The sequence below is a fragment of the Octopus sinensis genome, linkage group LG25, assembly GCF_006345805.1.
Source record: "Octopus sinensis linkage group LG25, ASM634580v1, whole genome shotgun sequence".
In the NCBI taxonomy this organism is placed as follows: Eukaryota; Metazoa; Mollusca; class Cephalopoda; order Octopoda; family Octopodidae; genus Octopus; species Octopus sinensis.
This window is the reverse complement of record NC_043021.1, coordinates 12854024-12870553: the sequence shown is the minus strand read 5'-3', so window position 1 is coordinate 12870553 and position 16530 is coordinate 12854024. Positions and strand designations below refer to the sequence as shown.

At 34.0% G+C, this 16530-nt stretch overlaps 1 protein-coding gene across 15 annotated transcripts in view; it reads left to right on the top strand.

The window, feature by feature from the left end:
- The window catches only part of LOC115224556 (chromodomain-helicase-DNA-binding protein 4), a 115210-nt gene that overhangs the window by 10110 nt on the left and 88570 nt on the right, over positions 1-16530 (top strand). For 11 of the 15 annotated variants that reach the window (XM_029795470.2, XM_029795477.2, XM_029795476.2 and 8 more), the window contains exons 2-7: positions 2214-2363; positions 5710-5879; positions 10164-10256; positions 11293-11527; positions 12838-13010; positions 15120-15314. In XM_029795470.2, the coding sequence (XP_029651330.1) occupies positions 2214-2363; positions 5710-5879; positions 10164-10256; positions 11293-11527; positions 12838-13010; positions 15120-15314 (1016 nt within the window). The remainder of the gene's footprint in view (positions 1-2213; positions 2364-5709; positions 5880-10163; positions 10257-11292; positions 11528-12837; positions 13011-15119; positions 15315-16530) is intronic. The other 4 variants (XM_029795481.2, XM_029795469.2, XM_036513355.1 and 1 more) reach the window with 3 other exon arrangements.

Below are 16530 nucleotides of genomic sequence, written 5' to 3'. Positions count from 1 at the left end.
CTTACAGCTTCTTCTTTGACTTCCAGGTATTTTGAGATCAAAGAACTTCTTCATATATTAAAAAATTTGGTGGTTATAGGGACTGGATAAGTTTTCATCAGCATTTTAAAAATCAAAGCAAAAAAAAAAAAAAGAAAAAAATACATTAAACTACATATTTTATTTGTCAATGATGGTATAAGTCAGGTGGGTTTGAACTATTATTGAAAAAAATCAGAACTGTTGTTTTACAATTGGGTCTGGTTTGAATATCAAAATGCATCTTTTTATTATATATACTAAGGTAAACATAATATCTGAACATTTTCGACTGGTTTTGGATTAGAGGAGTCCAGTTTTGAGAATTCAAAGTAAAGAGGAACCAAAGTTAAATACATTTACTGAAAAAAACCTCCAAAATACTTAAGTATAGTACTTTCAGGAATGTGAAAGTTGTAATTGTTAAATCATTGAGTTTTAAAAGTGCAGAAAACACTAATCTCAAAGTGATAGAAATACCAAGTATTTTTTAAAGAAATATTTAATTTTTCTATGTGACATATTGAGTTGATTGTATTTATTCAGTTATAATTATGTATATAAAATCTGTTTTAAATCGGTGAATAGATGGCACTGGGATCAATAACCATCTCATTTATTGAAATTTTGCTTAGAATTAATTTCACAGGCATTGTTTTTTATATTTTACACAAGATTAGGGCAGTGTGCTGGCAGAATCTTTAGCATGCCAGGAAAAATCTTCAGTGGCATTTTGTCTTTTTATGGTCCGAGTTCAAATTCTGCCAAGGCCCCACTTAGCCTTTCGTCCTTTTGAGGTCGATGAAGTAAGTACCAGTTACACTGGCGTCAATATAATTTACTTAGCCCCTCCCCCAAACCCGCTGGCTTTTTGCCAAAACCTGAAACCCATATTTTACGCAAGATTTTTGGGAACTTTTAGATTCTCCTTCTTGTAAATAAAAATACAAATCTTGTGACTTCTTTTTCTAACATCATCATCATCAAAATTCCTTGTGGCAATTTTACCTTTATTTGCAGCCTTGGCAAATGGAGATTTATGCAAATATTGCAGAGATTTAGTTGTAACTGCATATGATTTTAGCTCCGAATTTGTGTAAAACCAGGTCGCTTTCGATTGAGCAGACCTGTGATCAAAAGCATAATTGCTTTGTATCATTCCTTTTTCAAAACAGTAGATTTAACACATTTTAGTGGTTTGAATAAATACATAGTGTCTTTCATTAGCAAAATTAGAGAGATTAGTTGCGAGTAACAAAAAATTTGAGTTTTGAAAGCAATGGAAGACAAGCAAATTCAAGGAAGCAGATGTGATTTTTGTCATATTCCGAATGGAAGAATAATTAATAATTATTTCTGACGTTAGTTAATGTGTGCAGATAGTATCAAAGACCTTTTTTCAGGTTAATCATTTAGTTATTTTTTAGAACTAAAGTACTCTTTAAAAAAAAAAATTAAATTCATGAATTTGTGACATAATTGCTAACAGTGTCATACAAGTTTCTGAATAGTTATTAATGATTTTTATATTTAAATATAGTTTACTTGAAGAGGGGACCAACCATTAAGCTGCTGTTTTTGAAATGGAATATTGTATCAAATTCACTTTGCAGTGATCAGACTGTTGTGCATTCATTTGATAACATTAACCATAGTTTTTGTAGTCTTCTTAGGTGGTATCTTTTTGTTAAGACCTGTTTTAAAATTGTCTACACTTTACAAAAATCTCACTGCAATGAAGAAGAAAAATGTACTGAAATTCAAACTTACCTATTACATGAATGCTGTTTACATTAATTTGTTAAATTTTCTTTTTACTTAATTGTAATTGACTTAGATTTTTATATTAGGATTAATTTGTCAGTTCAGAAAGGAAATTTTATTTTATTTTGGTTTAATGCAGCAGTTGGTAGAAGGAAAATTTTTGTTCTGGAAAACTAAATATTAATGAAGATTTTTGAGAGTTCTCCTTTTGGAAAATATTAAAGTTTTAATCCTTTTGTCAAGTTAAACCTGATCTTTATGATAGTGAGTGTAGGACATATAAATAGAGAGACACATACTCAGCTGCAAAGATGCTTTCCCAAATTATTTTGTGTGTATAAAACTTGTATACAAGACATCGTGTAAAATAATGTGTACTTGATTTTTAGTTGATGGAAGTTGGTTGAAATTTATAATTATTTAAATTTCAGAGATGGAACAACCACCACCATCCACCTCTTCCCGCTCTGCGTCGGCTACACCTCCTCCTCCCTTGCTTCCTACACCTCTCTTAGAAGAGGAAATGGGTGAGCAGGAGGAGGATGAGGAGCGACCAGAATCTGAGTGTGTTTTACCTGTTCGTAAGTACTGATTCGCTTTTTCTTTCTACTCACAGCTGTTTTTGTAGTAGAAATTGTGTAGTGTTTCTTGGTATGCTTTCTAACACAGAAAAAAATCCTTTATTCCGCCCCTCTTTAAACACATTTTAGTAGTGTTGAGTGTATTTATTTCTCTATAATTTTTTTTTGTTTGTCTTTGTTTATTGGTGAAAGTGTTAATTGTATTAATGTCAATGTTGAATGGTTGTCTTTATTTTCTTGTATTTTCTTTTTGTATCTAACCAATTCAACGATACTACTAACTCATAACTTGGTTAAACTTATATTGCTTTATGTTGTAAACATTTTCAGTGTACAATATACAGGACAAATTGATTGACAGATCTTAATTTGTTGCTTAGTGGAAATTGTGTGTATGTGTCTGTATTAGACAGTGAATTTTTTACCAGTGACTTTATTCATTAAATGGACACCCAAGTTATGTACATCTATTTTGTAAGATGTTTGGCTAGGTCTCTTTTTTAAGAGCGATATTTCATTCTGGAAATGTTAGAATTTTGTCTTCAATAAGAAGACAGCATTGTCTAATCCAAGCATGGGTAACCTTTTTTGAGAAGCAGGCCACATGTGACCTGGTTCATCAGGCAGATTAAAAAAATTGAAGGTAATTTTTTATTGGCGTGCCATTCAGAAAGTTCTGCATGCAAGTTGTCCAGCCTATATTTTAGCTGCAGCATGTCAATTGTAAGAACAGTCTGCCTTTTAAAGGCCTTCTTTTATAAAGTTTATATTGCTTTATAAATGGTTCCCTTTGCTATGATCACCATTAAGAGACACAAGGTAGGAAAGATGATGGATTCCATTGTTAACTAGGTTTGTCAATATAGGGAATGTCTTAAGTCGTGTGAGGTTAAACTTGTAACTTGGAAGATGAAGTTGGTAGTTTTTCAGCTCTTGTTGCCAGCTCATTTTCTAACCCAATTGTTTTTCTGTTACAGACGAACTCTGTAAGCAGGATACCACCAGTACTTGCACTGATCTTCTTCTGATTAGCTGTAAGGACAGTTGATCAGACTAGCAGTGGTGCTGGTGGAATTAGGCAAAGGTACAGATGACTTCCTTTAGAAGATCTGGTGGTGTTTTGGGATACACTCTACAGAGCATGCAAGAAACATTGCAGCTTTGCTTACCTCTATATGGTTAACCAACAAGGAATGTTTGTATGTTCTATATCGTGTAGCTTTACAGCAATACTGGTTATATTAGAACATTATAAGCTTCTTTCAACTAGTTTTGTGCCCTGTCCATGTCATACATGGTTACACACACTGGATGCAATATAAGCTTTATGTTGGAAATTATACTGCACATGTGTATCTAGAGGCCATTAATTTGATTTAGGTATGTCTCAGCCTTATAGGTATATTATTACACTCAGAAGAGGAGACAAAGCTCCTGAGAAATGGTGGAGTGGATATTTCTGCTTTTTAAATCAAACCATTTTTAATCCCTATCATTTAATCAGTTTCTTAGGAGACCTTGTAAAGTGTTGGCTCCAAGGAGTAAGTTTGCTGTAGCCATGTCAGTCATAGAGGCATAGTGAAGCAGAGCAGGTGATTGCTTGCAGTAGATTCCACAGTAACACCTGAACTCAATGCAGATAGTAGTGAACTTTCTGGGCCCAGTTTTGTCTTTTGAACCATTTTTCAACTTATTTGAATTGAAAGTGGAGAAATATATATGGTTAGTAGTCAGGACTGTTATTAAAGTAACTGATATATACAGTCAAAATGTGGTTTATCCATCCATAATTGGTTTGAAACTTTTGTTTCTTACTGTTTGAAGACATTGTGGTTAGGTTGATGCTTTTCGTGGGTTTTTCACTTTCGGTTTTTAAGCTTTTTAGCAGACCAGTTTGTTAAAAAGCACTTCATACTTTGGTCCTAGAGCAGGCCAGTTCCATAGCACCATCTTTGATTCATTTAAAATTGGTTACTTTGTTCAACCAAATACAGTTGTTTGCTTGTAACAAATTCCAGTTCTCAAGAGGAATTTTAGATTTATGTAAATTTGTAAGTGAAAATAAGTAAATTTACCATCTTCAGAGCAAGATAAGAACATTTTCTTAAATTATTCTCTTTAAGTGAGACTTAAAGGCTCTCAATATTTCTGAAGTGAAAGTTTTTCCCCCAAAATAAAATTTTCTATAAAATGTGCGGGTTGTTTGACCTCAGATCGTCTCTGATTAAGCAAACCTATGATAAAAGTCATCTTTATGCTTTTATTCATTCATTCTTTATCTAAAACAACTTTATCCAATATTGTTTCACACAGTAAGTGTGATTTTAATGCGGTTTGACTGCTGTTTCTAGTTGGAGTGGCTGTGTATTGATATTCCTTTGTAGTGACATTTTGATATGTAATGGAGATATATCAAAGGTTGTCTTTTAGCAGATCTTGTTTTTAATCAGTTTTCTTTTGTATATTTCATTAACAAAGAATTAGAAATCTAGGTAGTTTTTACGTGTAAGCATCAAGTGTCAATAGTGTAGAAAAAAAACTGATATTGACCTTCTTCAAATAGAATTTTTATTGAAGATAACTTTCTATATGATTTTGGGCCAGCTGTAGTTTAAAGTAAAGATTTTCTAATTCACAGTTTGGTGATGTATTCTGACCTTTTTAATTTATTGTATGTGAAAAAAAAAAAATGTCTATTTTATTTGGTTTGAAAAATACTTATTTTTGTGTCTGTGTAATTATTAATTTGTTCTAGGAAATTTGGCTTATGAATAATTTTTTGATGTAAATATTCTGCTTTTTATGTGACCCTTTAGCATTTCAACTGGCCATATCTGGTCCAAATATTCTACCTGTTTTATGTACAAACAGGCCAGATTTGGACTCTTACACCTATTTTACAATGTTCTAAAAATATGCATACAATCACATCATCAAAATTTCAAATGCATGGTTAATTCAACTGAATAAATAAGCATTACATTTGACAGAGTAATCTGAATGCTAAAGGGTTAAAACTATTTGTTGTAAAAAAATAAATCACTTGACAAAATTCTAACATATAAAGAAAATATCTTTTTAAACTTTGCTCATTTTAAATTTGTAGTTTTAAGTCTGCTTTCATAAATTATGTTGAAACAAATATTAATTAAAATTTTTCTACTTTTAGATATGAAAACAAAATTATTTCTTTTATCCAAAGTCATGATTGAAGCTAATTTACATTTGTTGTTGTTTTTTCAATAGCTACTCTAAGTTTTGTTAGAATAAAACTGTAATTAAATCCAGTGGGTCCATCCTCTGCTGTTCCACTATTGCTCATGTCAGATTTTAAATACTTTTTCAGAAGAAGAGACCGAGGATGTTACTAATGAGGTTGCTATGGCAACACAAGAAGTTGTCACAGAAAAAAAATCAAAAAAGAAGAAATCTAAAGATGCCACTGAAAAGAAGAAACGGTCAAAAAAGAAAAAGAAAATACTGCGGCCGATGGATAGTGGTGGTGAAGTCAGTAAAGTCAGTACAATGATTTTTTAAACAAATTTTTTTTTTCCATGTGTAGACATAGCTGTGGTTAGGAAGCTCACTTTGCAACCCTGTAGTTGCTGGTTCAGTTCCACTGTATGCCACCTTGAGCAAGTGTCTTCTAACTCTGAATTGACCAATGCCTTGTGAGTGAATGTGGTATAGGGAACCTGTGTGGGAGAGTGTTTGTATCTTTGTTTCCCATCCCCATCACTTGGGAAGTGATATTGGTTTGTTTACATCCCTGTAACATAGGGGTTTGGCAAATGAAACTGAAAAAATAAGCACCAGACTCAAAAAATATTGGGGCTGATTTGTTGGACTAAACCCTTTGAGGTGGTGCTGCAGCATGGCTGCAGTCGAATGACTGAAACAAACTAAAGGGAAAAAGATCTTTGCATTTAGAAGCATCTGTAAGTTGACTGTAGGGCCAAAAGTATTGAAAGATTCCCATTGTGTGTTTGTGTTTGTCCCCTGCCATTGCTTGACAACTGGCATTGGTTTCTTCCTTTAATGTAGCATTTTGGTAAAAGAAATCAATAGAATAAGTACCAGGCTTAAAAAATAAGCACCGCTGTTGATATATGAATGTGTGTGTGTGTGCACGCACATGTTTTATGTATGTCTTTATATCCCCATAACTTAGCGGTTTGGCCCAAAGAGACTGTTAGAATAAGTACCAGACTTAAAATAATTACTGAGGTTGATTTGTTTTACTAAAACCTCAGTATGGTTGCAGTGCAGTGACTGAAAAAAAAAAAAAAAGAACCAGAAGAGAGAAAGATAATGTTTAGCTAAAATTTTTCGTAGGCTTGATTGCTTAGAGAAGAAAACAAATGGGAAGTTGTACACTTTTCTCAGAGGTGGCATTGTTTATACTTTTTAATTTTAAAACTGCCTGTTTTTGTAGGTGAAGGTGTGCGTTTGGGGTTGATTCCTGGGCTGGGTAGTGTGTTGTGTCATTGAGAAGGACACTTCATTTAATGTTAAGGTCATCTCTACAGATTTTCTATAGAAATTATAGCCAACACTGATTTGTTGCAACGTTTCCTATCTGAATACGTCGAATGTAAACAATAACAATGCCACCATGTGATTTACTAGCACTGCTAACACTGTAGGACACTATTGCTTAATAAAGCATTTAATATACTTCGTTGTATATTATGGTTGCATAACGAAATACTGTGACCCTATAAGTAATTAATACTTCATTTCATGTTGCTCAGTTGAGTGTTGGTTCTGCTTTCACAACCTGAATATTCTACTGGCTCACAAGTGGGACAGCTGAGCTTGTGATTTAACATCAGCACCTGATATAATTAGTGAAAGCATTCTATAGTCACAAGCATGGTTATGTTGTTAAAGTGTCTCCCAATCACATGATTTTAGGCTAAGTCCCTTTGCATGGCAAGTACTTTCTACTATAGACCCAGGCCAACCAGAGCCTACTGAATGAGCCCTGCCTCTATGTGTGTCTGTGTCACATAAAAAGCATTGGTGTGAGTTCTGGTGCCATGTAAAAAAGCACTGGTGATGGTGCCACATGAAAAGCTCCCATTACACTCTGTAGAGTGGTTGGTGTTAGGAAGGGTATCTGGCTGAAGAAACCTTGCCAAAACAAACTATGGAATCCTGTGCGGCCCCTAGCCTTATTAGTTCCTATCAAGCTGTCCAACCCTTGCCAGCATGGAAAATGGACGTATGATTGATAGTGTGTGTATGTTTTGTCTCTGTCTTGACATTGTGTGATTGTGGTAAATGAAGTGTCATATTCATTTCTGATAACCTACATAGCATGCCTGGCCATGGGGAGATATTTCCATGCTTGAAAACTGGTCACACAGAGGGCATCTGGTCGTGGAAGATCTGCTTCCGCAAATCCTGATACAAGCAAGCATGGGAAAGTTGAAAAGAAGACATTAAATGTTGATATTAATAGAGATAGCATGTTAGAGCTGATCTGTAAGTTTAAAATGAAGAATTATATATAAAAGTGAAAATGAGTTCATTTTGTGTTCATGGACTTAAAGCCAAGGAAATAATAAAATAATAATGTAGATGTTTAAGGAATTTAAGAGGAAATTACATTTTCCTAATTATTTCTGATTACACAAAATTTTTTCCACAATGAATAATATGTTGCTTATTTCGGAAATTTGCTCAGTGATCTAGCAAAGTTGTATGTGTGTGCGTTTATATATAAATAGCTCTGTGGTTGTGTAGCCTTGTAGTTTTGCAACAGCTTAACAACACACACACGTATAAATAAAATGTATATTAAAGAATATAAACATGGAGGCAACTGAAAAATTATCATTCTCCAAGAAAGTTTCCGGTTGATGATTCTATGTTGAGTTATGGACACTTTATTGTCACTCTTGCAGTCAGAAGTCCCAGTTATTGTCTCACTGGCTGACTATACTCAGTAATGCTATTGTTGGCAAATTTTGATACAAAATAAATGTTGTTATATTGAAGAAGAAATGTAGCAGATATTCTTTATTACATAGGCTCTGTGTTAGGGAGAAATATTTATGAAGGGTAAAATTTAATTCTGGTGGGATTTGAAATTAAAAATAAAACCCAAATGCCAACAATTAGCATTGTAAATAATTGTTAAACAATAAGATTCTAAATTTCCTTGTTTGTCGTAAACCATGTAAAGCAACATTATATGGCTTTGCATCACTTGATATAAAGTAAGGAACTTATTGATCCTGACATTTGTAGGTCGTTAGTCATGAAGATATAATTGTCCTTTTGAGATTTCCACTAATTAATAATTAGTAGATAAATATTGTATGCAGGTATGGATGTGTGGTTAAGAAACTTGTCTCCCAACCATGTGGTTTCGGGGTTCAGTCCTATGGTGTGGTATCTTGAGCACAAGTCCTCTATTATAGCCCTGGGCTGACCAAAGCTTTGTGAGTGAATTTGGTAAACAAGAATTGAAAGAAGCTCATTGTGTGTGTGTGTGTGCGCGCACGCGTGTACACTGGTATGAGCATATGATAATTGTAAATAATCATCATCATAGAAGCAAAGTTGTTTCCAGTCTTCCGTGAGAAACGTCTGGCCATGGGGAAATATTACTTTGCTTGGAAACAAGTGAAGGTTAGCAACAGGAAGGGCATCCAACCATAGAAAATCTGCCTTAACAAATTCCATCTGACCCATGCAGGCATGGAAGAGTGTATGTTAAATGGTAATGATGAATAGACATTCCAAATAAAATTCATGTTAAATAGCCGGCCCCCCCTACCCCAAATCATTGTTAGGGATATGAAACCATTGATGTTTGGTCCATTCTGTTAACAATGCTCCTGTTGCTTACTGTCCAGAACTGTATCAACCTATAATGGACTGGAACATTAATAATAGTCAAATGCTTTATAGCTAAAAGGCTCATTACAATTCTGATGAGAAATGGAGGAGTTGCTCTTATCACTTGTAGGTTGTACTTGATTTGATAAGCAGAGACTCTATTTAAAATGCTAATTTTCTCTTATTATTCATGTTCTCGCTGTAATCCTGCAGTGTCAATTACTGTAAAAACCCATGTAATTTGAGCACCTGTGTAATTTACGCAAGTGATTTTCAGGATAGAATTTGTTTAAAAAATCTTCTCGTGTAAAATTTGCACAAAATCTTCTTGTGTAAAATTTGCACCCAAAAGTTTTCAGAATTGCCGATATGGCCAGGGGAAAAAGGTTTTCAATTTAGTTGTATTTAGCATAATTTCACTTACTTATGATTAAATTTTATTAAATTTTCATTGAATAAAAATAATTTCTGCTTAACAGGTATCACATTAAAAGCTATTAAATTACAAAGTGTTTGTGTTGTTTATAATAATATGGCCAGGGTTGTAATTACCAGCATGAATGTCAGACTTGAAAAAGTAGTTTTAGTAAATTTATCCAGAAAAAGTAAGCATTATACTGTCCAGCATAAATAAAAGTAAACTTCATTATATTTAGGCCCTTATTTTGTCTGTAAAAATGTATTCTGATACTGAGTCGACTTCTGATACGAATGTTTACATTTTGTACGTCTTTTTTCAACAAAAGAAAAAAAATCTGGAAATGATCTACTCCTGTTATTATGCACCCCTAAAATTTATTTTTATTTTTGCGAAAAAATGCGTAAACTACAGGAGTTTTTACGATAAAGTGTAATTGTTAAAACAATTGAAATGATTATAAATTCTTTATAACTCAACTAGAGTTTAGACTTGTTTTTGTATTTGCTTATTTGTAATTTCTGTTACAGGATAGCGACTCGGCAGCTGTTCAACAATCTGACCACGAGGCTGAAGAAATATCTCCTAAAGAGAGAAAGAAAAAGGCTAAGGCACAAGATAAGGTGAAATTCGTAAATTTTGAAAATATACAAATAAATAATGGCTGCAATAATTGTTTCAATGTAGACTGGTAGAAGGAAATCTATGCAGTAGGTTTGTTAGGCATTTGGGTTAGGCGTAGCTCTGCAGTTAAAAAGTTTACTTGCCGACCATCTGGTCTTTGGTTCAGTACTTCTGCACAGTACATTGGATTAGTGCCTTCCTCTATATCCTTTGGTAGGCAGAGACTATGTTGGAGGCCTGGTGCAGATATGGCTGTGTGGTAAGAAGCTTGCTTCCCAAACATATGGTTCTGGGTTCAGTCCCACTGCATGGCACCTTGGGCAAGTGTCCACCACCGTTTGACAACCAATGTTGGTGTGCTTATGTCCCTGTAACTTAGTGGTTTGGCAAAAGACTGATAGAATAAGTACTAGGCTTACAAAAAATAAGACCTGGGGTCAATTTCTTTGACCAAACCCTTCAAAGTAGTGCTCCAACATGGCTGCAGACAAACTACAGAGAAAGTTAAAAATTAAAAGGTGTGTGTGAATATATATATATATATATATACACACACACACATATACACACATATATACATAGACTCTCATCTAGACATGATGTGATGGTTGTAAACGAGTACCATTATTATACAAGTGAGGTTGCTTCCAGTGTTTTGGAAAAATATTACTTTACTTGAAAACAAGTGAGGGTTGAAGATGGGAGGGGCATTAGGCCATAGAAAGTTTGTCTCAAATCATGTCCAATCCATGCAAGCATGGGACAGTGGATATTAAATGATGTAATGCATATGTAGATAGTTACACTCCTGGTGAGATTTTGACTATTTATATATAGTAAAGATTATAATAATAAAAGTTGAAAATACCTTTTCTTTCTGATATCCACGGATAAATAATTCTTGTTTTGATATTAATTGATAAGCCTTATATTCTGATGATATCCGTTTATTATCCAGTTTTCTTTAATAATAATGTGATGTAATCCTTTATGTCTTCCTTTATTTCAAGCATTGTTTTACCTTTCCTTTATCAGGAACGAACATCGGATGAAATTTGTGCTGAATATGGATTAAATAATGTTGATGTAGAATTCTGTGCAGAAGATTATCAAACACTGAATAATTACAAAGCATTTAGTCAGTTTATACGGCCGTTGATCACAAAAGAAAACCCCAAAATTGCCATGGCAAAATTGATAACCATTGTGGCTGCAAAATGGCGGGAATTTTGTGAGAAGAATCCTCACAAGTCTAAGGCTAAACAGCGAGGTAAAGTATACTATTAAAATTCAAACATCTTTTGATTCGGTGGTTAAATCCGAGACATATCTAATGTTCTTGTTGGCAAATTATTGGAGATGGCTCAAAAAAAAAGATGATCATTGAGGGAGAAAGCAAAAAGTATTTGCAACCCTCAATGGGATAGTTACAAAAAAAAAATATCATGTATCAAATTTAAAATTACATTTACCTTTGTCATATGTTCAGCTATCATTGAAATTAGAGAGGTATTTAGCGGAGAGATTGTGATTTGCGGGTGACGGGGAATTTGAAAAGCAAATTATAGATGGTAGCTTTGAGAGCAATTGAGACTTGTTTCTATGTATATGAATATTATTTAATGTATTGATGTAAAACGTTTTATCATTATTTTTTTTGTGTGTGTCACCATTGCCAGTGTAGTTTTCTTTATTCAAATAAGCGAATATTAAAAATGCATCAAAATTCAGCAAATTACCTGGATACATTCAAACAGCAGTTTCCCTCTTTATATAGTATTGAGTTTACAGAGATGTACATGTAAGTTGCAGGCGTGGCTGTGGGATAAGAAATTTACTTCCCAACCATATGGGTCTAGGTTCAGTCCCACTGTGTAGCACTTTGGGCAAGTGTTTTCTGCTAAGCGCTGGCTTGACCAAAGCCATGTCAATGTATTCGGTAGACAGAAACTGAAAGGAGCCTGTCATGTCTGCATACATATATACATACTTTGTAAAAGTGTCCATACCAGTGCCATATAAAAGCACCCACTCTCTGTAAAGTGGTTGGAATTGGGAAGGGCATCCAGACACCATGCCAAAACAGACAAATGAAGCCTGGGCAGCCCTCCAGCTAGCCAACTCTCTACGAAACTGTCCAAGCCATTCCAGTATGCACAATGGACATTAAAAGGTGATGACGTATATGTCTGCTGTCTCCTTGCCATGATATGGTGTGGTAGTTGTAAATGAGTATCAGTAACACAAGCGGTGTCCTTCATTTCCAGTCATCCGTGAAAACATGTCTGCTCATGGGAAAATAGTACTTTACTTGGTAACAAATGAGAGTTGGTGACAAGTTCATCTGGCCACAGAAAATTTACCTCAACAAATTTTGACTGACCCATGTAAGCATGGGAAAGTGGATGTTAAAATGAAGATGCTGTAACATTCCAAAAGCTTTGTTGTAGAAAAATTCTTTACTGCTACAGTAGTTGGGACCCTCAGGAAATCAAAACTGGACTTTAGGAAAACTAAGATGGACAAGCTTGTGAAGACATTTATTGAATTTTAAGTAATTTTCAATTTCTTGTTCCTCAGCTATGGACGATGAACAGTTGGATGCAGTGCTTCGTGAAAACCAAGAAGGTGAAGGAAGTGAACCAATGGACGAGAGGAGCCCTACAAAAACTAAGAAAACCAAAACTAAGAAAGCTGTAGCTCCATTGAAAATAAAAATAACTAAGAAGAAAAAGAGAAGGAAGGCTAGTACCGTGAGTATTTCTATCCTCTGATTCAGTCATCATTCAATGTCAATTGAATGTGTCGAGTCAACCCAGTCAGATAGATAAGGCTTCTATCAGTTGCCCTGTTTTAAGGTAGGTTCATAGATAGTAAAACCATGCTGTTCTGGTTTTACTGCTATCCTTAAGGTAGGTTAACATATAGTGAAACCTTTCTTAGTTATTGGCTTTCGCTGTTACGTCCTACTTTTTGTTGTTGTTGTTGTTGTTTGTCTATGTCTGTCTCTGAATGTAGATGTGAGGATTTGTTTGTATGTGTGTGAGAGTGAATGTTTATATATATATACGTGTTTGTATAATGTTGAATGTTTGGTACAACTCCCAGGTAGATTTCTGATGATGGGTTAATTTAGAATTTAAGAGAAAGAGAGTATGCTATCTGGTTTTGGGAGAGTTATTGTTGTAAAAGTTACATGATATCAGTGGGGAAGTTATATACAGGCAGGGATAAATCACCTAGTTGAAAATATACATAGTCTGTAGTAAGAACATTTACTTGAAAAATATACACAGTCTGTGATAAGAATATTATTAGAGAAACAGACCAGTGAAATTAAGCAGGCAAAAGAAAAGGAATTTAAAATATCCTGATGTACAAGTTTACTATATATTGGGTATTGAGTGGGGGTCAGTGTAATGGATAGGTTTCAACTCCAGAATGGTATTAGAATAATTTCGAAATGTTCTTTGTCTTTTCTCAGGTTGAAGATTGTCATCTGCCTTAGTGTAGAACTTAGTGGATTCTTGGTTAATGATAGAATTTTACAAGTTCAATTTTCTCGTTTTTCTCAGGGATTCGTGGCATTTTGTTGAATTAGTGTTTTGCTCTTTAGTCAATGTCGTCCCCATAGAAATAGTTACAAATATATCATGTCATCTTCATGTGATTTCAGGCTTGTTTAATCATTTCCTCATTTTTCAAAGAACACATCCACTCTTTTTCAATTAAATTATAAAAAAAAAAAAAAATTGTGAATGTAAGTAGATTTCATAAAATGGCATTTGGAACACAACAAAAGGTTCTTAGCGCTAGTTATCTCAAAACTATCCTAATTACAGGTAAGTATAGATGAAATTAGTGAAATGTGAAGTTATTTGTTGATATTGAGTTGGGATTTATAAAAAAAAAAGTGTAGTCTGGGATTTCAAAGAAGATTTGTGCACATTATTGGATTTTTCATTGAATTCCCAAGCATACAAGAGATGACACGTATAAGAAAAATAGCTTGAAATGATGTTTATCAAAAGATTACAAATGGAAATGAATTCAGACATCACACTGATTCACTAATATAACTAGATGTGAAGGTGGATGGCTTAGTGGTTTGGGTATTCGGTACATGATCATAAGGTTGTGAGTTTGATACCTGGCAGTATGTTGTGTTCTTGAGCAAGACACTTTATTTCACGTTGCTCCAGTCCACTCAGCTCTCAAAAATGAGTAGTATGTACTTGTATTTCAAAGGGCTGGCCTTGTCACATCCTGTGTCCAAGCTGAATCTCCCTGAGAACTACTTAAAGGGTACATATGTCTGTGGAGTACTCAGCCACTTGCATGTTAATTTCATGAGCAAGCTGTTCCATTGATCAGATCAACCCGAACCCTTATCGTCATAACTGACGGAGTGTCAGTTAGTATAGCGAAGCAGAATTTGTTACTCAACCAGTAATTTAAAATATTAAATGTTACATAAATTTTAAAATTGCTTTATCAAGTCAAATTATGGAATCATGCAGTTATACTTGTTGCATTTCTTTTTATTTAGTGCACTCCTAGTTTCTTTTGAAAATCCTTGAAATTCATAACTTTTCAAAAAATAGGTCATAGAAGACTGCAGTAAAAAAAAAGCGAAGTAATTCCAAGAACCATGTTGTACAATGCCAAATGATGTACCAAGCCTGTACTAATATAGTAATAAAGTCTGTGTTGCTATTTTGCTCTAAATATGAACAGGTACACACAGACTGTTTTGGGTGGGAGTAGTTTAAAAGTGAAAGATTAAGTTTTCTTTTCCTTTTGTGAAATTGAATGAAATTATTCATTTGAAATGTATTGATCATTTATGGTTGAATTTTTAGGATGATGAAGATGCTGGTTTTAATACAAGTGATGAGGAGTTTGAACGTCAGCTAGAAGAAGCCAGCATTATCAGTGACAGTAAAGCTGAGGCAAATGCTGGTAAAAGAAGAACAAAGAGAACTAAAGCTAAGAAGAAAAAAACTAAGACAACCAGCAAATTCCCTGATGATGGCGATGGTGAAGGATACGAGGTGGTAATGTTATTCCTGACTTTTCATACAGTCCTTCGTACTCTTACAAATCCCACAATATTCAAATATGCACACGAGCATGTGCATGCATTCTCACTCCTACACACACACACACTCACACACAGACACACACACACATACACATCAAAATCACCTACTTAGACACTGATGAATTTGTACAATTGCTGTTGCACATGTGATCTCACTTACACACACAGTATGTGTAATGTAGCATGTTGCCAGTTGGAAATCAAGGACCTTGCGATTGTAGGTTAAAGGACTTTCTTATTATATACTATCATTGCTTTTTAGTTAAGACTACTTAAAGAATTTGGTAAGGAAGACTAATGACTTTTTTTTTAACCTAGTAATTCTGAAAAAATAGTATTTTATTAATTACATTAGTCGGAGGTATAGAGCATTTTGTTATTTACTGTTACTCTGAGCTTATTGCTCAGTAACTGAGGAAGTTGCTTTTGCACAATAATTGAGGATGTCAAGCAGGACTACCACTCTTATCCTGTTGCATATAAATTAGAAATTAATATGGTTACCTAGAAGATTAACAGTTGTACATTAACCCTTTAGCACTCACATTACTCAATCAAATGTAATGCTTAATCATTCAAGTTGATTTGAAGTAATCGTGTATTACCTCGTAGCTTTAGGATTTTGATGATGTGATTGTTTACTTTTAGAATAACATTGTAGGGTAGGTGTGAGAGGCTTGATCTGGTTGGTTTCTACATAAAATAGAATATTTAGGCTGGATATGATTGGTTTGAATGTAAAAGGGTCCAGGAAGGTGGTATTGAAGAAGTCATAAAGAAAAGATGACTCTAATTAAAATAAAAAAAAAGGAAAAAAGGCAAGTAAGATTTCTTAACAGGGAATTTCAGAAAGGAGTTACTTTATACTATCAGAATATAGAGTTAGCCAAAACAAACCTTGCAGTGGAAGATACTACTCTTGTTACTGTTCAAGAGTGATAGAATTTATTCAATAATTAAGCAAAATGCTATTTAGCATTCTTCCTCAGTATTTCAGAAATAGGGTTTAACCCAAACTAAAAAGAAAAATACTACTTAACTATTATGGGGAGCTGAGCATTTAAAGACTATTAGTTTGGTCTGTTTGATCAGTCGTTAAAGAAGGCCACATTAATAGGTGGGTAATTTAGCAAAGTCCTCAATTCAAATTACTTTAGTGGTTAGATAAT